Source organism: Pyxicephalus adspersus, chromosome 5, assembly GCF_032062135.1.
Source record: "Pyxicephalus adspersus chromosome 5, UCB_Pads_2.0, whole genome shotgun sequence".
Classification (NCBI taxonomy): Eukaryota; Metazoa; Chordata; class Amphibia; order Anura; family Pyxicephalidae; genus Pyxicephalus; species Pyxicephalus adspersus.
Window position 1 is genome coordinate 12145937 of NC_092862.1, and position 24267 is coordinate 12170203.

Genomic DNA, 24267 nt, shown 5'->3' on the forward strand with positions numbered 1-24267 from the left:
AGGACGAAATGCCGTGGAAAGTTGACCAAAGGGATCCTTTTTTTGCAGGACAATGCACCTGCGCACACGTCCAACCTTGTGGCTGCCAAATTGAACACCCTGGGTTTACAATTGGTCTACCCTCCCCCCTACTCACCTGACCTGGCCCCTTCAGACTATTATCTGTTCCCCAATTTGAAGAAACATCTGAAGGGGCAATGTTTTGAGGACATTTCTGATGTCCAAGGTGCTGCTGAGAGCTGGTTTGTGGCCCAAACAAAGGACTTTTATTTGAACAATCTAGAAAATCTGCAACTACGCTGTACCAAGTACATCAGTCTCAGGGGGGGAATATGTTGAATAAATGTGTTATTTCATTACTCTGGCTCTCTTCTTTCTGGGCAAAGCCAGTAACTTCTCAGCACCCCCACGCATAAGCAAAAATGAAAGGAACCCTGTAACAGCTCTGAGTCTGCTGGGGCTGCTGACAACACACTCAAGATAGTGACATCAAGCAGAATTCTCAGGGCTCTAAATATCTACACAAGGGAGGCTTTTACAGGTAAATAAAATGCAAACAATATGGTAAGTGCATATAATCATATGGAAATATTTTTGTTAAAAGGAATCATCTGACATGGTTTCTTTTGTTGTTCTTTTTTCTGTCATTTGTTGCTGAGCTTTAAGCCTGTGGTGACACCAGAATTCAGTGACACCAGAATTCAGTGACACATGGGTAGCATGGTGGCTCAGTGGTTAGCACTCTGGCCCTTGCAGCGTTAGGTCCCAGGTTCGAATCTCAGCCAGGACACTATCTGCATGGAGTTTTCAGATCCTCCCTGCGTCTGCATGGGTTTTGACAACTCAAAAACATGCAGTTAGGTTAATTGGCTTCACCCCAAAATTGGCCTTAGACTGTATTAAGGACATATGACTGAGGTAGGGACAATAAATTGTGAGCCCCTTTGAGGGACAGCTAGTGACATGATTATGAACCTTGTAAAGCGCTGAGTAATATGTTGGTGCTATATAAATACCGTGTAATAATAATGCATTGGAACTGTATTGCATCTGCCTGTGACTTGCATTTGACCCACTTCAAGGTGATTTTGCATTTCATGAACCTCGGCTTTTATAATCACTTTAAAATAGTTTTATGACCAGTCTAACCTCTGTGACTCTTTCTTTGGATCCTTGATCATCTTGATTAAGTAGGTCTGAATGATGCAATTTTTTCCATTTCTTTTTCCACTGTTTATTTATTCCTGACAGCCTGAGGGATGCCAGAATACCCAGCATTGCAACGTTAAAAATCAAAAACTGCAACCAGGCAGGTCATTTGCAGAAGGGACAGGGACTGATCACATCTTTTTCCACCCATTGGTCCTCGCTATGATATGATTTAAGATATGATCTTAAATTGATCTATTATATATATATATATATATATATATATATATATATATATACATACATATATATTTATTCCTCCTATTCCTACACTGAGCTGCCCGTGCTGCTTTTAACATTCCTGGCATACAGGCAGGTAAGTATGTTTTACTACCTTTTACTTCTAAAAAAAAATCCTGCCTGCTTGCAATTTTTTATCTTAGAACTCTAGTTCCAATGTATTGATTTCATGTGTTCAGCCATGAGATTGTCAATGCATCGTAAAGGGGAGCAGAAAGATACAGCAAGGCCAATGCACATTACACACCCATACTGCCTCAATGCTGCCTTCCCAGCTGCAGGACGACTGTGTTAAAGGGCACGCAGAATAACAATTTCCTACATTACATACATTCCAGTGAGCAGCATTCACGGCTCTCAGATGAATACTTCACTATGACACTATTTACAAAGCCAAAACTTTCATTAATTGAAAATATCTTACAACAAAGTTTAAATAACCATACAGTATGACCGTGTCACTATAACAAAGCTTATCCACACAAGAACAAATATGTTACCAGGCCTAAATGTAGTGGCTGCACTTGTTTTTGTTTTTTACCTGGTGATGCTTGTACTAAGGTGACAACTAATACACTTTGTAATGTATGGAGGGACTGCGTTGTCACCCTGAGACAGAGATACATTGAGAGGCATTGAGAGCAGAGGTTTTGTAGTCCTCAAAGATTACTGAAAACAATGTAATTGATAGCCATGGCAGACGAGAAAAGAGGGAATTATAAGCTGACAGGTTTTGTGGCAGGATTGACAGGTACTTGCATTTACAAAGGAGATAGAACTCTCTGATTGGTTTGTTTATTAGACTGAAAGGGAGCAAGTGGGAGAAATTCAATGTCAGGGTTCGCATTCCAGTAGGTGCACTTGCACCTGATAACCCAGCCTGACTGCACCCCAGGTATATATTTAGCTGCCCCCCATAGCCAGCTGCAATGTTGTCACCTGACCTCCTTGCTGTGCTGTGCTGGGCGCTCCTTACCCAGGTGATCTCAATGGGCTTTTTGGGCTTCAAAGGAAAACGCTGTACGCTAAAAAAAAAAAATCAGGCTATAAGACAATAAATGAATACATAAAAACAATCCAATATCAATCATACTTATGGTCAGTTTTCAAAATGTGATTGGACATTTTTTTAATTTTTTTTTATTAATTGGTTAACCCTTGTATGGAAATCAAAGGCATTTTTCTGTCCTGATTGATATTTCAGATATATAGAATGGTGATAATAATATTTGAATATCAATCAGCGGATTATTATTATTATTATTAATAAACAGGATTTATATAGCGCCAACATATTACGCAGCGCTGTACAATAAATAGGGGTTGCAAATGACAGACTAATACAGACAGTGATACAGGAGGAGAGGACCCTGCCCCGAAGAGCTTACAATCTAGTAGGTGAGGGAATTTCACACACAAAAGGATGGGAGATATGTAGTGGTGGGAAGTAGTGATGGTTTCAAAAGACAGAAGAAGACGGTTAGGCAAGTTTGAAAAAATGGGTTATGAGCGTATTTGGATGGAATACTTGTGGTCGATTGCAAAGCTAGATAATAATTATACATAACTGGGACTGTATTATCGATCAAGAATCGCAAAGAATACACCCAGCATAATAATCATGACACCCCCTCCCCCTCCACACATTTATAATTACTGGGATCCTGCTGTTTCTCAGCAACCGCCGCTTCTTCTGATTGTTTGCATCAAGCGGCGCAGTAAAGCCCCATAAACTGCCCATCTGCAACAAGGTAACGACAGTAACTATAGAAGACTTCTTACATGATGGGAGTACTCATAGCAACCTTATTACAGCTGGCGGAAAAATCCATAGCAACTACAGTATAGTTGATGGAGGTATTTATAGCAACCTTTTTACAGCTGATAAAAGTATCAAAAGCAACATTAATACAGCGGATTGAAGAAGTGGATATTGCCATAGCAATCTTATCTCATAACTGATGGTAGTTACACATAGCAACCTTATCACAGCTAATAGGAGTACCCATAGAAACCTTTTACAGGTGATGGGGGCACCCATGGCAACCTTATCACACAGCTGATGTTAGTTACACATGGCAACCTTATCACAGCTGATTGAAGTACCCATAAAAAAACTTTACAGGTGATGGTGGCACCCATGGCACCCTTATAACACAGATGATGTTAGTTACACATGGCAACCCTATTACAGCTGATGGGAGTATCCATAGAAAAACTTTACAGGTGATGGTGGCACCCATAGCAACCTTATTACACAGCTGATAGTAGTTACACATAGCAACCCTATCACAGATAAAAGGGTGCCCTTTTACAGGTGATGTTGGTACCAATAGTAGCTGGGGGTCATTACAACTGATTTTTATATTTATGTAGTATTATGTATTTATTTATTTTCTTAAGTTCACAGTCACTGTCATCTCACTGACCCCTAAATGCCCCTCTGAATGGAAAAACACAACTGCGCACGCGCTCATCTCACGGGAACGCGCCCTGCTCGTGCTCCAAGCAGGGGCTTAGCCCTTCGCGCATGCGCAGTGAATCAGCCTAGCTGGGCCTGTCCAGTGTGGAGGAGGCCACGCCCCCTTTCCCGGGGACAGTGGGAGTGCTCGCGGTCCTGGGCAGATCTGTGAGCGATCCGCAGCACTGTGATCACCGGGGCGGCTGTAGAAGCGAGCAGATTCGGGCTGGGTGAGTTGTACCTCGCCCTCCTTACTCTCCAGGAGCAGCCCCAGACTGGATGTACCCCAATAAGAGCCTTTGAGTCAGACTATATGCAGAGCACCCCTTACCTATGTACCCTGACACCTGTCCTATGTATAGCCCTCAGTGCACATGTTATATACCCTGATTTATACCTTCACCTGCAATACTACAACCCTGACATCTAAGTAACTTCCAATCCCTGTGCATTGCATTTGTATGGCTTCTACCTCCACACATGTACAGCTGATTCTGACATCAGATCAGTGCCCTGCTTTGTAAATAAACCCAGATTTACTATTTATTTATACCTGACAACATTACAAGCCTCCTCCCTCTTTATATCATTGATCCTATTGCATTCATTTATTACCTAGCAGGGTCAATTATCTATGCCCATGTGTATCTGCATTGCCATGTGGTTGTAGTGCACCTCTTATCTGCTATATTCTTGCCTGGGACCCATCTGCAGTGACTAGTATAGGGCAGGTAGCTGTGCACCCCACAAGATGTCCATACTCCCCATGTTAAGTCGGACTGCCTTGCGCCCAGTCGTCTCCCTGAAGCCCTGGAGCTGGCCTGGGATGAGTCGTGGAAGATCTCCTGGGAATCTGGTGTTGCAGAACTGCAAGCTGCTGGGCACACACCCAAGGAAAGATCCTATGGAGTCGCTGAACACGGCACAAGGAGCCAAAGACTTCATCTACAGCCTGCACCCCAGCGAAAGGAGCTGCCTTCTGCGAGAACTTCACCGATTCGAGTCTATAGCAATCGCACAAGGTAAGGCATTGCTCTCTGTGAGTTGTGATATTAATGTGAAAAATTGTCCTGGATGGCGTAAGAAAGGGTTAAGTCCCTATTGGCTTTGGTGTCACCATATTTGTCACAGAGAAAAGCCAAATTGTGTTGTCTCCAGAACAAGAAGTATGGAGGGATGTTCTAATAGGGACACCGGTCTAAGAGCCGATCGCCCTTTGGGAGATTTCCTTTTGTTAGGTTGCTGGAAGGAAAATTTGCACCTAATAGTTTACACAAAAAAAAAAAAAAAACACTGGCAAGGCTTTTAACCCTTTTGAATTATATACAAAAGTAAAAGAATGCAAACATTTGCTTCATCAGATTGAGAAAATGCCAGTTGCCTGGCTGTCCTATTTTCTATTGCTTTAGTTTGTGTTACTTTTGCAGAACAAGGCTGATATGCATGCTTGTGCTAGGTAAAGGACTCACTTATTATTGAACCAGTGGCCAGGGAAAGAGAATTTTGGGAAAGTGTCACCATTGGCATCCTCTGGGCTCTATGATATATTCTGGATGGCGTCATCAGTGACAGGTGTCTTTGCAGTAAAGGCTCAACTCTTGGCTCCATAATGTTTTACCCCATCTTCTAGATGGGGTGACCAATGACAGCCCCCATGTGTCTTTTACATGGCGCCATAATATTAATATTCTGATATTTAGGTCTAGTCCAGCTTTACCAATGCATCATTGCTTGCAATGATATCTGCTGTCTGCCATCGCTTTTCATGCCAGGCTTTATTTAGACCACTATTGAATGCAGTCCATCAAAACAGCAGCAGACTGGTCTAATCCCGCCCCTAGGGATGTGCTGTGTCCTGATCATGTGACATAGCACCTCTGTATCAGCACTCTTCATGGTGGGATTCATATGATCAGGAATATGTCTACTGTTGAATACAGAAGAAAAAATATAAAATAAAGGCTAATAAGAAATCATCTACCTTTGCACACTATAAAGCAGCTGTAGAAGCCGATCCCGAGGTTTAACTTTAATTGCAATTTAGAAATAATCAGCATGGAGTTACATACGGCAACCAGAGTTCACCTGTACTAATGAGTTAATTTAGCACGGTTAGTGTGGATTACTGGAGTGCCACCTTTTCTAGGAAAAAATGTTACAGATCCCATTAATAACATTGCCAACAAGTCCTATTTTTACCCTCCAGGCCAGAAAAATACAGCCAGGTGGCATCCCTATGGGGGTTACCGATATGTAAATACCATTCCTGCTCATTTGTACTGTTTGGAACTCATTGAAGCAAATGTGCACAATAACAAGTCGGTGCGTCAGCTCTTCTCTGTTGTTTGTATTAAGCTCATAGGCAGAAATCAATTTCATTTGTGGCACCTATCAGTGACAACCATACTACTGTTAAAGCCAGGGTGTCACCAAAACAGAGGACTGGCCTTCAATCAAATAAAGAATTGTTGGTCAATAGATACGTAGTAATAAAAAGCATTGGAAGGATTTTGAAGACTTTTGGATATTAAGGTGCTTGACTTGGCTTACTCAATATAACATTATGGAAGTCGTAGTGATGCTGTAACCTATAGCAAGCACGTTTGAATGTTGCTTTTTGATCAGAATTAAATTAAACATAAGAAATATGATTGAAACAGCAGTATATCAGCACCCCTCCCTAGTTTTTTAAATTATTTTTATTATTAAACAGTATTTATATAGCACCAACATATTACGCAGTGATGTACATTAAATAGGGGCTGCAAATGACAGACAGATACAGATAGTGACACAGACGGAGAAGACCCTGCTCCGGAGAGCTTACAATCTAAGAGGTGGTATAAGAAATGTGATTGCAACAGCGATATAGAATCCCCCCCCAGTGTATTTGTTCTGCTATGAGCAAATCAGAAGGTAAGTCTTCCAAATGCAATAGAATTTTTACTGATTTACTAGAAGAAAAATGTTTGATGGACCCCAAGCTGTGAAGAGGCCGTGCTGGTGTTTGTATACCGACAGCGCCTGTTCCCAGCTGTCTTGTTATTTCTCCTTTAATGACGGGTTATTGTCCATCACCTGGAGACTTCATCATAGGGTTGTCTTCTGGTGACTCCAGTATCATCCTACAGATTTAGAAGAATACATTGTTGCTGTATTGTATCTTTGTGTTTTCCCATAATAAAAAAATATATTATTTTATATTCCCATAATAAAAAAATCACATAACCTCTACGTAGGACAGCTGAAAATCGTGATCTGTAGACAAGATAATGTTGTGGTCCTCCAAATCTGATGAAGTCATAAATATTGGACACTGTGTTTGCAGGTTTGACTTGGGTCGGACCTGTTTGGTTCTGAATCATTGATATTTATATTTGTTCCAGGTCAGAGACTCAAACATTTTGGAACCTAGTATTTGCTAGAAAACCATCTTTCAGGGTCACCAATGGCTCCCCCCTGGCTCCATGATATTAGTATTCTGTTAGTTAGGAGTAGACTATTGGACCCGTGCATCAATGATAACTTCTGGCTGCCAGTATTTTTAACATCATGCTTTAGAGCAATTACAGCGTTTCTCAGCCAAGGTTCCTCCAGAGGTTGCTTGGGCAATGGGTAGTTTGTGACTCTCAGGTCAGTTTAGGTGACACCAATGATCTTTTTGGCTATCTGTAAGGGTGACATTCCTCCCAATGGTCAGCAATGTACGACATATTCTTCCTACTGATCACCACACTAATATACTGTGAGCTGTGGATATAGTAATTATAGAAGGGGTTCCTTAATAACTGCTGCTGTTAGCCACTCCTAGCCACCCTTCTTCAATACGGTGCAGTTGTGGTAGTTCATCCTCAACTCATTTACCATCTGTGTCATGCATTTGTGTCTGTGGCTTGCTGTGATTTCATGTTTTTAACCTGTAACCACTTTTCAACTGCTGGGAGCTGCATTTGAAAGTGGTTGCATTTATGTCTATGGAAACAGTTTGCCACCACAACCGCCTGCACAAAGTGGTTTCCAACAGTTGCCATTCAGTTGAATGGGATCGTTTGGGAAAGCAGTTGAGTCTGCGGCAAACTGCTGGGCCAACCACAGCTCTGACATGACTATGGGCTTTTTAAAGTAATATGTAATATGTTATGACAATAATAATTGGTGTTCAACCCAGAAATTTTTTTAAGCTGGGAGGGAAGAAACTGTAGGTGGGTGGCTGCCCCTGTATTGTGACTCCTCAGTAACCCCTGAAAACAGCCGGGTGGTACTCTTAGCTAAAAGGGGCTGGGGAGAACACTGGTTTATCATCAGACTGGTCTAACCAAACCCCACCAGTAGCTTACCTGTATCCAGGTGTGTGCAATGTCCTCATCATGTGACATAGCGCCTTCATTGCACCGCTCCCCCTGGTCTAATTCGTATATACAGGGGGGAGACCAATGTGCAATATTGTTTAATAGAAAGAAAACTAAAAAATCTGTTTGGTCCGGTCGGTATTATGTGCAGCATGTCAGATAGAAGGGTCGGCAGTTACAGTGCAGACTGGTTGTTTAAATCAAAACAATGCAATGTTAAAAGAATACGTGCTAAGAAAATATTTAGGTTTCTGTAAAACGATGGCTGCTTCTCTGTCATTCTCATCCTAAAGCTCCAATATATTTTATCATGGGTCCGGGATGAGTCAGGTAATTCTGATGTTACTTGCTGCATGCATGTTATTGACTCAGAAATTAGTGAAAGCCAAGCTGCTGACATTTGCAGAAAGGTGGTCAGCAATGGCTTCCCTATATATTTAGTTAGTACAGGTTCAGGTTTGTCCAAACACATGCAGTTAGGTTAGTTGGCTTCCCCCTAAAAATTGTCTCTAGACTGTATTGATGACATATGACTGTTAGGGACATTAGATTGTGAGCTCCTTTGAGGGACAGCTAGTGACATGACTGTGGACTTTGTACAGCGCTGCATATGTTGGCGCTATATAAATACTGTATAATAATAATTCCTGGCTATATAAAGATCGATTATTTGATAATTGTGCTTTGAAAGTACCGTTACCCTATAACGTTGCTCTGCAATATTTCTCATTCACATTCTGTGCCTGACCTTATAGAAGGCTGCACATCTGTTCTGCAGGGGTAAAGCAGTGCCTGTGGATGGAATTTATTTCCAGTTTTACATGTGGAAAGTATGAAGTGTCAGTGATTCAGTTTCTCCAGCCTGGCAGAGCTGTAGGGAGTTGTTGTCATGTGATCTACAATGAATGAAGCCGTCAGCTGATTTTCTAAGCCGTGATTCATTCGTCTGTCCCGTCACTGTGTTAGGAAATTGTCAGGGTGCAGCCCACAGTACAATAGACTGGGAATGAAGAGTACCAATCAATCGGTCACAATTATAGAGAGTACCTGTCACCAGGGTGAAAAGTGGCTTTGACTTTTAATATTAGGTTTTGTCACTTGTTTTGCACCTGACTGACAGCAGTCAATCTTATCAATCCTTTCCCTATTCAACCTCATGCTGTAATTGCTATACTATGGTAATACATTTTCTAGTTTTTAGTTTGTGGAATAAATCACTACAAGGAATACTTTGCAAAAAAAAAATGTCATGCAGAGTTTATTTTTATACAAGGCTAAATGAATGAGTATATTTTTGTATATGCATCCTTTTATAGGACACGTTCATTGTAAATTTACCCCCCCCTCTCCTCACCCTCACCCACACACACTTTTGAGTAGAAGCGGTCTATCAAAGTTTAATATGATAAAATATTATATAATAAAGACCCATTCAGACCCATTTCCAATGTTTTTACTGTGTGGTCCTGCCTGGGGCTATACAGATTTTGCAAAGAAAAAGTCCCAGCTGCATCCAGGTCTGTTCATGCACATCGGTTGGTTCATTCATTCATAGACCTGATCTATACAAATGGAAGTCCCTAGCCATGGATGCAGGAGAATAGTCCCAGTTAAAGGATGTCCTTTAAATACCCGTGCCAAATACCCAGGGGTTCTGGGTATGTTGGAAGTGACCTCCTTCCATGTGGTTCTCTCCATAATGCAATGAGACTCTTTTGTGTTGACCATGCCAGCAGGGTATAAAACTTGTAAATTGGGTATAGAGATCTCATAAAATAGAAGCCGTTGGGTAAATAATTCCATCAGTGTCTCTGCAAAACATAAACATTATTGCAGGTGGACTAACCCTTTAACAACCAATGTATTTCTTTATTATTTTTAATATTATTATTATTTTGAACAGTATTTATCTAGCGCCGAAATATTCCGCAGTGCTGTACATTAAATAGGGGTTGCAAATGACAGACAGATACAGACAGTGACACAGAAGGAGCAGAGGACCCTGCCCCGAAGATCATACAATCCAAGAGATGGGGAAAGCAGCACACAATAGGAGGAGAGATACGGAATGGTGGGTGAGTAGTGAGGATTTTAAGAGACAGAAGAAGACGGGTAGGTGAGGTTGAAGCTTTGGGTTTCAAGAGCAGAAAGTGGAAGCAAGCCGAATAGGAGGAGAGGACGACCATTCCAGAGAGTTGGGGCAGCTCTAGAAAAGTCTTGGAGCTGTGCGTGTGATGAGGTTATGAGTGAGGAAGTCATTAGTAGGTCATTGGAAGAGCGAAGAGAGCGGCTAGGGTTTTTTTTTTCTATCAGGTCAGAATGATAAGTAGGGGAAGAACTGTGGAAGGATTTGAAGGCAAAGCACAGGAGCTTGCAGTGTGACTTCTATGTGAGCATGAAGACTTGTTACCTAACATTATCTAATATTTTATTTTAGGCTTAATCGCTAAAATTGGGACAGAGATTGACACATAGCAGCGGAAATAATCAGATACTTGTCAGAGGATTCAATTGCTATAAATTGCTGTGGAAATAGGGCTTTTTACGGACATTGCATTGATTTCACACTTGGCCAACGGCTGCCATGTTCATATCTCTGTTTGAGGGGAGACGATGGTCCAGCTGTTACACGGGAGCCTAGAAATGTATTATTGGAGATATACACATTCTGCTTTTTACATTTCATCAGGTTAAAGCAGAATTTGACCTAAAACTTTATTTTCTGATATAAGGTTGGGTTCGGTTCTTCCTAATATTTTACTTCTGTTGTAAAAGTCAGGGCTCAATATCCATCTGGATCGGCATATATAGATGGAATCCTTGAAAACTGTTACCATTTTTTTTTTATTTTTTAGTATCAGTGGCCCAATTGTAAATTCTCCAAAGGAAAATATAGAGAAGCATTTATTGACTTTTAAATCTGCAGGGTACCCATTCTATGATTACTAATCCCAAAGCTTTTACAGTAAATTAGTCTGTTGGTCAGTGCCAAAAAAAGTCATTGGTTTCACAAAAAGTGACTCTAAGGACACACTGATTATTGAATAACAAACCCTTAGCATCCTCTGGAGGAACCCTAGAGTTCCATGAAACATTGGTTGAAAAATGCTGATATGGCGACTACCTAATAAACTACCAAGCCAGTTTATTCGGGGGGTCCAGTCTAAGAACTAAGCTGGTGGTGAAACACCAAATTTCAGGTAGAATCCAGGACCTCCTTGTAGGCTAGGGACCAATTTAAAGTAAGGCTATTCTATATCAGTCCAATAAATCTATATGTTTAATATTTTTTACATGTTATTTACCTGTAATAACCTCCATCGTATAGACATCCAGAAAGCCTGGGACCAACGCCTAATGGCGCCATGTTGGACGTGATGTCAGCAGAATGGCAGCTATCATTAAAGTATAGTATTCCCCTTTGGTGCTCCCTCTCCTCAGTATGGGGTAGATCAGCTGGGGCCACAGAGTAACAAGGAGTCATAACTAGCAAGTAGAGAGGGGACGGGGCTAGGGAATTTAATCCCTCTGGGGTGGATACATTTCCATGGTACAGTGAATTAAAAAAAAAAAGTTTATAGAAAAGAAAGGCTCTGCAAATAAACATTCTAAATACTTTATTCTAGTGCTTTTGCATGCAATATTTTACTTGGGTGGGTGAGTGGACATCTTTAAGGATGGCATATCTTATATGGAATATCATATATTTGACATTTCATTACAAAACAGTAAGTGTCTTTTCCATTGGACTATTTCATCCTGCTATTCATTATTTACTGTCCAGCCCTCCATTGTTGCTTCCATCACCAATGATCAGACGTTTGGTATAGGAAGATGGTTTCCTTTTAAAGGATCTTACACACTTTCCTAAGAGGCTCAATCTGTTTACAACTCTTGAAGCAGTGAGACGCTTTCTGTTAAACGCCTATAATAGGCTAGCCTGTGAGGATTGTTTAATGTGCAGGAGGAGAATGTACTTCTTTGTAGGCAATAAGTCCTAGTGGATTCAATTAATCATGACCCCTGCTGCTCCTCTTCCCTGGCCGCCTCCTGTACAGCGGCACCGCTGCCTGTGTATCTGCTGCCACGGATGAAGTTTTCCTGTTGTGTCTCGTTAGGCCCGCGGCTTTCTCTAAAGTAACTGTGTATGAAAAAGATGATCAGTAACAAGATATTGCTCGGCCCCAGGGCCAACATTTCCCAAACTGTTAGAGCCATGGTGGCCCTCCGCGCACCCTCCGTGATATGATTTATTCATGGTGGTTCTGCACTCTTGTCTTCAATTCTGATTATTTGAATTGGTGCAGGAGCTGTTTCAAAATGGTAATATAAATTTTTTTTTAAAATTTAATGAGTCCCTGCAGTCCCATGAATGCATCTTAATGCCTGCTCCACAGTTCAAATGAACATGTGCTTTTCCCATGTAGGTTAAAGCTATGGGATCACTTTGGAATTTGCCATGGCAGTTTCTAATCCTTTCTTTCATCTCTTGGCTGCTTTGTTAGCTCTAGGGAGAAGCAATGTACCGCTTAATGTTGATCTTGAGCCTATTCTTCCTGCATAGCTGTGCAGGCTCCTCTTCTGTACCAAAATTGCTTACTCTGTTTCTTACAATGTGCATTAGAAATTGAAGCAAGATAGGCCCTGCCTAATTTTATATCATATAGCTATGCTCTTGCATCTCTTAAATTGGAAGCCTTTTTAGTCCTCTTCTCATCCTGTGGCATTGTTTGTATGCAGGTTTGTCCTCTGCATTCCCCTATTTATTGTACAGCGCTACTTTATTGGGTTCTTATAAATATTGGATAATAACAGTAAGCTGTGCTATATTCAATGTCCTAGTTTCATGCTGCCTTAGTAGAAATTTCCCACATCTGATATTGGGCTCCATGATGTATAGTTCGTCAAGTGTACACATGGAGCTTGGAAGTCCCTGACAAGTCATGCAATATTAGAGAATGAAATTAGGGAAGCAGTTTAATTTTGTAATGTGGGATGTCCGGATGTGGATATGACTTCATGATGGATGCACTTTGCCATTTGTGCAAGGCCAAGCTTTCAGTCTTCCAACAAGAAAAGGAAAGGAAGCAATGTACTACATCGGCACCATATTCGTCCATTGACTGAATGACAAGACACTTGCAGTCCTGTTTAAAATGGGGGTACTGATACTGCTATCAAAAAAAAACAAACGTGCTTAATCCACAATGCCTTCTACATTTTATGGCCTGGTCAGTATTCATAGTTACACAAGCCCATCGAGTGTACCCACTAGGGAAATAAACATACTACAAACCAGCCAGTGTTCTCCCCAGCCCCTTTTACTCGGGTGCACCAACTGGCACTTTTCAATAACCACTCGCCTGTTTTTGGCTGGTTAATGTGAAGTTGGGTTACAATACAGGGGCTGCCACCCGCCTACAATTTTTTCCCATCCAGCCTAAGTTTCTGGGGTGAATACTGCCAGCATAATATAGACAAAACATATATGCACAGTTGATCCAGAGGACAGCAAATAAAACCCTTGATGCGATCCCGCGGCTTACTGGAAATCTTCTTCGTCTCAGCGCACAGTAAGCCCTGAGCGCCGAAGTCTTCAGGTCTTCTCTTTGGGTCTTCGAAATTGGGCTTGCACAGAAGGAGCAGCAAAGAACCTCTCGTGATGCATGATGTAGGTATCCAGGGAGGCTCTGGGCTTCCATTCATGGCAATCCAGATTTAGGAGTTTAGGTCCGCTTGAATACCCAGTTTTATTCTGTTCCTCTAGATAAACATCCTACTTTTTCTTAGAACAATCTATAGAACGTGCTAAAACTTATTTCCATTGGTTGACTATTCATGCCTATGCCTAATAATAAAAGTGAAGGTGTCCGTATTGTTTTAGAGGGGGAAATTATATGGAATGGACTTGCCAAGCTTTAACTATAGGAGCAGCCAGCTGACATTTGTTCTCCGAATCCGTAGACACGAGATTGTCATAGCCAAGCCTGTTGTCTGGTGTCTAGCACCAATTTTATACATCATAGATTACCAATGTGGCCATTTGAATTTAATTACAATAAAGATACATATTCTCAGCTGACAGTGAGTCCTGTTTTGGACATTAAGGCCAAAAGGTAAAAAAAGATATTGTAACCTGTCATTTCCATTTTTCCATGCCATAGTGCATGCATTGAATTCATTGCTTCAGACCAACCGGCAGGCAATTTGCTGTCACAATTTTAATAAGCGTCTTCGCCCTTGTACCGCTTAATTCTATTTTAGAACTTGTCATTATGCCCGCGGCTTATTTTTGCTCATCCAGCGGGTGAACTTGTTTGTGTTCAGAATTATCCTTGTCGGGCCAAGGTAGATGAGAATTGTCCCACGAGGAGGGGAGGGACAGGTTAATTGCCTGTGACAAAGAGTACAGATTCAGAATTACACCGGGAGTCGAAAACAGGTAGAGTCATTGAGATAGACATTTGTATGTGCAGCCAAGTATTTCTATCAATCTGCTTGGAGTTTTAAGGAAAAAATGGGAAGAGATTGTTCAATGGGTTGTCTTGTGAAAGAGGATCTGTCTTTAGCCATTTGGTGGGGTTACAAATAAATGTTTATTGAAGATTACTGGTGGATGTTGCTGTGGAATATGGAACAAAGTCATGACCATGATCTAATGTAAATTTACCAAGTGCATGTGCACAAGGTCACCATACAAAATGGTATATGGAAAGGGCAAACTTCAGCCACCGATAGTGACCATTCTAAGAGGGAAAAGATGGGGCCAATAAGATGAGCCACATCCCAAATATATGAAAGGAATGGTTAAGGAACCTTATCGGGGGCGTAATATTGGCTCTGCCTTTATTGTAACATAATAAAATGGGGATTCAACCACTGAAATTCGTCAAATTGTATAAACCAGGCAATATGCAAACACAACTGAAAGATTAATCCAAATAAAGAGACCAGTGTTAGCCCTGGAGAGTATAAACTTTATAATTCACTTATGTGCTCATAAACAGAGCTAGGATAGTTGGAATTTCTCAATTAGAAAATTCCAGGTCCATACACTTGACCCAATTCATTAATACAAGTTGTATGAATCATACGGTCACATACAAGTTGCATGAATCAGAAAATGTAAAAATACAAACATAAAAGTGCCTCCAAATATGGAAACTATGCTAACCTTGCAAAGTGTAAGCTTAATGTTTTACATATCTGTTCTATGAGCTACAGCTCGAGTAGAGTAATCTAGGCCCAAACACTTTGATTACGCGTTTCGCATTATGATAATGTTTTGTTAAGAAAAACTGAAACTCAAGGCAACACGATGGATGGATGAATGTTAGATTCCAAAACTAATAGAGCAGTGTTCAACCCAGATTTTTTTTTAAGATGGGTGGGAAGAAATTGTTAGCGGGTGGTAGCCCCTGTATTGTGACCCAACTTTTCAGTAACCACCCAAAAATAGCCAGGTGGTTACTAAAAAGTGCCGGGTTGTGTGCCCAGTTAAAAAGAGCTGGGGAGAACACTTTAGAGATATCTTTCAGATTCATGAAGAAAAGCACAGAGATACGCATATTGTGTGGGATACCGCACCAGAGATTCCTCAGGATACCGCACCAGAGATTCTTCGGGATACCGCACCAGAGACATATGTCATACATGGATCATTTCTATCCATCAGACCACTGCTTACCTCTCTGCTTTACTTTATTTGCACTTCGCAAGAATATTGGGCGTAACATCCTACTAACGTGTCCCCATGCATCCAATTGACAATCTGTATCCCTGCTGGCTTTGGTCTTTTACTGACGGTTTATCTCTTTTAAAGACCCTGCAAGTGCAGTAAATTACCTGTTTTTGTGCCAGATATTCGCACAGCTCATAATTTTTGCTGTAGGCTGATAACACAGCATTTGTCTTGAGTGGTTTCAGTCCTGGTCAGTGCCTTTACAAAACTACCCAACCGCTTCCAGCATAAACACAAACTTTTCTGTAAACCAGGGGTGCCCACACTTTTGGCTTGCGGGCTATTTTTAAAATGACCAATTCAAAATTGCCTTTGAGATCTACAGGTAGATTGCGATCCACCTGTTGGGCACCCCCACTGTAATCTGTGATAAGAAATAGGGGCATGATGATTTTTTTTTTTTACAAAATACATAACACTTGCTTTGGAATATATAAGTGCCAAGGAATTTATTGTTAGTTTGCAGTCACTTTATAAAGTCTACTTGGTTTTACATAGTATCAGATTCTGTCTTCCAAGCACTGGAAATGTAAAGGGGGGAATCTATTTGTTTGCAGCAATAAGTTTCTGTAGTACATTCAGTGATAACGAGGGTGCTGTGTCCATCTTGTCATCCTAGGCCTTATCTCTGGGCTGCAGAAATAGCAGGGGTTGTGGTATTAATAGATAGTGAGTCACCTCAGATACACTGTATAGCTACATTTTTACACTTCACCGGGCCCATTTTTATGTTCTGGTATCTGTAGGATGACGTTCGGCACCACCGTCAGTAGGCCAAGGCATGAAGAAATCCGGGTAATGTAATGGGGCCGGATCTGGAGAACAACTCCCTAGATCTTTGTGGTTTTCACATGGTTTGTAGTTTTTTATTTTTTTTTATTATGTGTGCTTGTTTGTATAGCAATGTACAGGGCCATGTGAGGATCTTATAAAGAGCACATATAGTTTGTAAAAATATGATTGTAAATACAGTAGAAAGGGTCCGTAATGGTGTATATTCATTAAAGTGGGCTGTGTTAGGATTTTTTTATTCACTTAAATAGCCTAAAAAAGGTGCATGCAACGTTTTGGCAGCACAACACATCTTGTGCTAAGCAGAAATGCAAGTTAGTTGGATGCCAATTAGAATAAATAGCACCACATGGGCCATGCATAATGCAGTGCACATCCATTATCCTAGCGTAGTAATATGCAGGGTTCTCCCTAGCCCTATTAAACCGAATGCACCACTGGCACTTTTTTTTTAAGCACCTGACTTTTTTTGAGTGGTTACTGATAAGTTGGGTCACAATACGGGGGCTGCCACCCATCTATAGTTTCTTCCCACTCAGTTTAAAAAAAAAAATCTTGGTTGAACACTGATGTGAATAGGGCTGCAGGAATACTTCCCAATGTGAGCCCTCATTTGACTTGCTGTCAGCCTTTTGCATCCCCTGCACAGCAGATCTCTGGGCATCATGGAGGAAGTTGAACAAGATGCCAATCCAGTATGTTACAATGACACATAGAGAATGCAGTGACAGATGCATTTTCTCATTATTCTGCTTATCTTTATAGTGTCCAGTGACAGGATGTTGATGGAAGAAAACTGTAAGTGAAAGTGAAAATACAGCAGAAAAAATCAGGACCCCTTCCATACCAGTCAGGGCTGTGCTGGGTAATTGACAGGAATACAAATTCTTTTGTTTGGTAAAACTGCACATCTCTATGTCGTTCAATTGTGTTTTGAAATGCTTGAGTAGAATTCAACATTAAAGAACTAGATTTATAAGGGAGGTCTGAGACAACTGCTGTTTCAAATTTGAGTCATTGGACCTGATTTTTTTAAAGCTCTCCAAGGCTGGAGAGGATACACTTTCATCAGTAAAGCTGGGTGATCCAGCAAACCTTGAATGGATTTCTTCAAAGTAATTTGCTATTTGTTAGCAAATGTTTTGAATCCTGGACCAGATCCATTGCAGGTTTGCTGGATCACCCAGCTTCACTGTTGAAAGTGTATACTCCCCAGCCTTGGAGAGCTTTATTAATTACTCTCGACTTTGCAGCACTAGGTCGCAGGTTCAAATCCCCTTGCCAGGATGCTATCTGGAAGGAGTTTGCATTTTCACCTTGAGTCTGTGTTGGTTTTATTCGGGCACTAATTTTTCCTCCCACATCCCGAAAACATGCAGTTAGGTTAATTGGCTTCCCTCCAAAAATTGACCTTAGACTGTGATACTGACCTATGACTATGGTGGGACATTACATGATTGTGATTGTGAGTCCCTTTGAGGGACAGCTAATGACATGACAATGGACTTTGTAAAGCGCTGCCAAATATGTTGGTGATATATATATGCTGGATAATAATATAATGTGACATGCATAAGAAACTGCACAAGGAGTCAATCAGTTCAGGTGTCAATAAGAATTACATTGATGGAAGGAGAAAGCAGCAAAGCGCTCATTACTGTTCCTGCTTCCCCTTTACTGTCCATGCCTGGGGCAGGTTCATGGCAGTCGGACTCAAAGGAAGTGATGATGTCGGCAATTAGGTGGAAAAGTAGAACTGTAAAGGCCAGCTCTGGATTGGATATGGTGATATTGGCAAAATTTCTGCTTTATTATGGTGAGGGAGGTTGCAGTGGATGCAAGAAGGTGATACTTTGGAAACCCCAGAAACATTGCAATGTCTTCCTGCCTTTGCTATGAATATTAAGAACAATTGTTTTTACTGCAGAACAAGTCCAGATAAAAGTTTACAACTGATCCTTCTTTTTATATCGGTGCTTTTTTATCTGTACCTTTATAATAAAGCAGTAATATTAATCTCGGGTTTTTAGAAACTACAACAGCAAGGGAGGAGGCCAGAAGTTCAGGCTTGACTGGGCAGCTGCGTTATGACATCACCCAATAATTACAACTTAGTTTGCCAGCAAAGCAATTGTTCTGAATTATTGGCAGACGTCTCTGTTTTTTTTCTTTTATGCCTGTGAACATTTCAGTTGCAGAAATTCCAGTGTGATTTCCTCGGCTGCAATGTGAGGGTGGCTTATAAAACATGGAATGTTGCATGGCAACCAACGGGAACCAAGCTGTTATATTCGGCTCACCCTTTTACACCCCAAATTTAATTGGAAGTGAGTGCTATAAATTTCTCACTAGGTAGTAATGAACAAATATTTGTACATATAAATCTCCTGGTTTAGAAAATAAACAAAGCAAGCACATTTGGCAAAATGTACTTGTTTCTAATGCTGTTTTGCACAGAAGTTCCACTCTGACATACCTTGATCAGCAAAAACCCTGCCTAATATTGTGTTGCCAGAACTGCTTTGAACAATCAGGGCTATGGTATTTGGCAGCAAGATGTTGGCAGCAGATGCTTAGGTTACAATGCCTCCGCCAACCCTGCCCTTTTCTCATAGTGAACCCCGCTATCTTCCCCTTTCCGGGTAATGATGCACAGGTACCCGGCTTTCCATGAGATCTAAAAGAAACTTTGTCCGACTAATTTCCTAAATTGTTTCATGATCCAGTTTTGATGCTTACAGGCCCATTGTAGGAGCTTTCTATGGTGGATACCAGGGTCAGCATGGGCAAAATGATGTGGCTACTCAGCTCCAAGCGCAGCAAGGTATATTTCACTGTATACTGAGACCTTAGGCTGCGTACTCGTGTACAATAATTGTGGTTGGAAAGGATCTTTCACGATCCTTTCCAACGACAAAAGACTGAAAATTGCATGAATGAGTGCTGTACATATAGCGTCGTTCTGCTCTATGGAGAGGGAGGGGGAAGAATGAGCGAGCCGCACCTCGCTGTGCTTTCTCCCCTTCACTTGTATTACGATCATTCGTTGTTCGTGGATCTGCCAGGATGGATCCATGAATGACACTATACTCATGCTTATTACAGATTCTTATTCAATACTAACGTTGAGGAGATTACCCGACGGGAGTCATCTGACGTGTACATAGCCTTACTATCCTGTCAAAAGTTGGATCTTTCATAGCAAAAACTACAAAGCATCTATGGGATTGGACCATACGAGCTAATCTTCTCCTTCCTAATTTATTTACAAGCCTTGGGCCCATGACCCTGCTTCGTATTCACCCAGAATGGCCATTATGGTCTATGAATGTGACTGGTGCATGTAGAGCATTGTGCAGCCTACCAGTTGCGGTACATTTGGAACAAGCTGAGGTCGGACATGTACATGCATGGAGGTTGGAGATCTGTAGGGAGGTATTTGGAAATAAAATATCTCATCTTCTAACAGATTCCTTTTTTCCTAATCTGCATTAGAAAATTAGTAATTTTCTGGTTCACTTGAACAACACATTTTTATTTCCTCTGCTCTTCTTGAGTCTCTTTTTGATAGTAAATGAGATGAGCAGAATAGAAATTTACATTCCAGATTTTTCTGATTCTCGGGCATATGGCCACATTAGCAGAAGACCCGTATGAATAGCCATTTCTTTTAATCACATGGTTAACATTCCACGTCTGTAGATCTAGTCTGCAGTACTCTCAGTGCAGTCATTGAAACAGGATTCTTAGGGTTGTGTATTGCCAGATTAAACAGGGCTTGGCCTGTGCTCGGCTGCTGGGAAATACTAGCAAGACGAAAATTGTGCTCTAAAAGCTCTTCCATCTTATGATACAGAAAGAACCGATTCTTTATAGCTGGAGCTATTAATATTTGAGAGATTTAAAGGGAATATCCATATAAATAGAGGATGTCAGAGAGCCGTCTTGGTTATAGAGATACTAAATAATGTAAAAAGAACATTAGGAAGAACAATCCAGGTACAGAATGTTAACAACCTAAACTACATCTATAGGAAAAAAACTTTTTTTTTTCTAATTGCTTGCTGTCTTGAAGACACAAATAAAATCTCTCTAAAGCTCCACTTTTAGGAATCCCTAATCAGGTAGGCCGCTATTTCAGAAAGGGGCAGGCAATGTCCTTTCTGCAATATTCTCTCCTTCCTAGCAAAGAACCCAGCATTCCTAGGTTTCTGTGCACGTGTCCAGAATGAATGAACTTGTGTGCGCTTTCCTGGGAGTTACGCCATCCTGACCTGGCAAATCTAGATGGCCAAATATCGCAAGGAAGTAAAGAAAGAATAAGATAGAGGAGCTCTGCAAGTGAATGGGGGCAAGTGAGTAAATCGGGGTTTAGTTATGATTTAAAGTGAGCCAATGTTCTCTTTACAGACAGTTGCCATCTTATTAGTTGTCCCTATTAGGTAAACTTTCTATTCCTAGTGACACGTGTACATTTTGAAATTCCCACCACTGTCTGTCCCATTTGCAATGTTTCTTAGATCTTACCAATAGGTGGCAACACTGTTGGCTCAATGGATAGCACTTTGCGGCGCTATGTCCCGGGTTCGAGCCTCGGCTAGGACAGCAAGGAGTATGCTTTTTCTCCCCCATTTTGTGTGGGTTTCCTCCCACACCCCAAAAACATGCAGTTAGGTTAAATGGTTTTCCTCAAAAATTTACCTTAAAAACTGTGTTAATGACATATGACTATGGTAGGGACATTAGAGGGACCTTTGAGGGACGCTTAGTGATAGGACTATGGACTTTGTAAAATGCTGCATAATATGTCGGCACTATATAAATAAAAGGTGGTAATAATAATAAAAACTGCATATCCTTTCCCTACTCTGTCAGAACTAAAAACAAAAATGTAAGTTGAAATTCAGCTATACTTTGAACACAAATAACTATGAAGATATGGAATGGGTGCTCTTAGAAGAGTTTTTCCTCCTTTGTAAAATGTTTAGAAAATGGTGGGCTTGCTTGAAAAAAGTCTAGCACTGCCTGCCTGCTTTTTTGGATGCCTAAGTAGATCAGGTTGTCATGGGAAGGGGCTATGCCATTCTGCTGACTTTTCCAGTTGTGTCCATATGATGAGGTCAATCGAAGTTCATCATGAAACCAATCTTGTGTACATGTGGAGATTGAGCCAGTAACCCGGCGGAGAATATGGAGTCCGTTATTGCTGACTGAGCAGACTCTGCTAGGATCAGGGTAACGACCCTAACTAACTAATAAAAAATTCCATCAGGGTCAGGCTGCAATTCTAATTTATAGCCTATAAAGCTCCCTGTTCATGCAGTTGTTAATCTAAACTTGCATTGTACCCATTTGTGGCAAACCGAGATAGGGATCCAGGTAAGTAAATAATATTTAAAGGATATTTACAGACCAAAGAATACTGTATCCTTTAAATATAGTATAGTGTTTACTTGTCTTTACATTTCCTTTAAATCTGATACTGTGCCTTTGCAGGCTTCTCTTTTTTATTCTGTTTTAGCAGCACTGGATGAGTATCAGCTGAATACACAAAGCATCAAAGTTTCTATTTATAATCTGCTGCACAGTAATCCTTATACCAGCGGAGGCCTTCCTATGTGAGCGGGAGGATGGAATGTTTTTGCAGCATGTGTGTATGTGTATTATATTTATGTATATATAGTCACACTCTAATGGTGCTGACATAGTTTTGATTTCAGCATGCATTGGCTGTAGTATTGTTTTAATAGGCCTATGCAATATCACAGCATTTTTTTCCATCCTTTATATTGTTTACCTTATCAGTGGCTTTCTTTTTGCCATTACCACCAATACCACAGGTCAACAAAAAATTAGTTTAGATAATTATCAGAAACCACAGCAAACTTTTCTAAATCAGTTTTTTCAAGCAGATGTCAGATCTGTTTATCCCTAACACGTACAGTTCCTGAATTATGAGTACTATTATAGTTAACATTGTACGTGCATGTATTTTGTACTAAAACGTAAGCACCATTGAAATGAATGTTAATACATGTTCAGTGTGAAGTAATATAAGGCACACTGTGGTATAGATCTACTGAACAGTGTCAGTCAGGTACCATTGTTTCTTCTGAAATGCTTAGAGTATGAGTTTCTTGTGTACTCTTTGTCTGGATTGTCGCGGTACAGCATCCAGCAGTAGTCAGCCATCATACTTTCATTCCAGAAACCTTAGTAGCGGTGCTCCGTTAACTGAATGTCCTGGAGAAAACATTCTCTTTGTTCGTCACTCACCATACCAAGATTTTCCTGGAAGAATTCTAGATGTGAGTGCAAGAAATGTATTTTTAAAGACATGCGACAACCCAGTTTCTGGTATGAATCAAGCAGATACTGAAGGAGATTTATGGTTGCCCAGGAAATTTTCACACAGCCACTTGAATGGATCCCAAGCTTCTAGTTCAGCTGCTCAAAGAGATTGTTTGAAAACATCATCCTGCAAAACAGACTTGATCTGTGGTCCTATAAATATCCCTTCCTTCATTTTTGCAGTACCTATGTTTGGAAACTTCTCAACAAGGTACTGAAAAGCCATAGAGTTTGAATTACTCATGGCCTTTACAAGGTTCTTCATCAAGCCTAACTTGATATGGAGAGGTGGCAGAAATATTTTATGACAATCAACCAGAGGCAGAGACTTGACACTGCTTGTTCCGGGCGTTTAGGTATCTCTTGGTAGCCAACGACGCTTGACATAATGGTCTCCTGTAGATCAGCTGTCCCACAGGCATAGGAAACAACAATATTTTGTGAATCCTTGCGTTCCCATCAGCAAGCCAATGACCTTTAGATCTTCACAGATGTTCCACTGGTGGGTTTTTTACTGGATTGCTTCAAGTAGTAACTTCATGTTGTCATAGGACTCCTTTAGGTAATGGAATGTGCAATCAGTAAACTTGGTTTGGAATTACCATTATGCAGTAAGACTGCTTTCAAGCTTCTTTTAGTGGAATCAATGATATCATGACAGTAGCACAGTATGCCATCACTAGTGAAGAACGTTGTCAAGTTATGATTTCAGTTTCTGTAGTGAGTTACAGTTAGACCCTTTTGCAAGCAAGTGCTTCAGTTTAAGCCTTGAAGCAAGAAGCTCTGCTTTGTCTTTAGAGAGATTTAGATCACGAACAAGATTATTCAGCTCTGCTTATGTAAAGTTCTCTGGTTCTGAATCTTCATCCGCCAAGTAGTCAGGATCACATGATTCGGCGTTGTAACCGGCTGCAACTCCAGCGCATCATCTTCTACAGAAGCAAGTCCATCATGTGGGAAACAGGCCTAATTGCAGAATCGAGGCTGGGATATACAATTTTGTGCTTAGTTTTACCTGAGAATCCACTTTTGTTGACGCAGCAAAAGTAGCAGTCGATTAGATGGTCTTGTGGTTCTCTCCACACCATCGGGTTTGCAAATTGCATTGCTGCTTTACGCTGATT

The 24267-nt window shown here is 40.8% G+C and overlaps 1 protein-coding gene across 1 annotated transcript in view; it reads left to right on the forward strand.

Moving 5' to 3' along the window:
* Positions 1–4009: 4009 nt before the first annotated feature.
* The window catches only part of TMEM65 (transmembrane protein 65), a 64786-nt gene continuing 44528 nt past the window's right edge, over positions 4010–24267 (forward strand). The window contains exon 1 of the mRNA XM_072413234.1: positions 4010–4932. Coding sequence (XP_072269335.1) covers positions 4662–4932 — 271 coding nt within the window. The 5' untranslated portion in view covers positions 4010–4661. The remainder of the gene's footprint in view (positions 4933–24267) is intronic.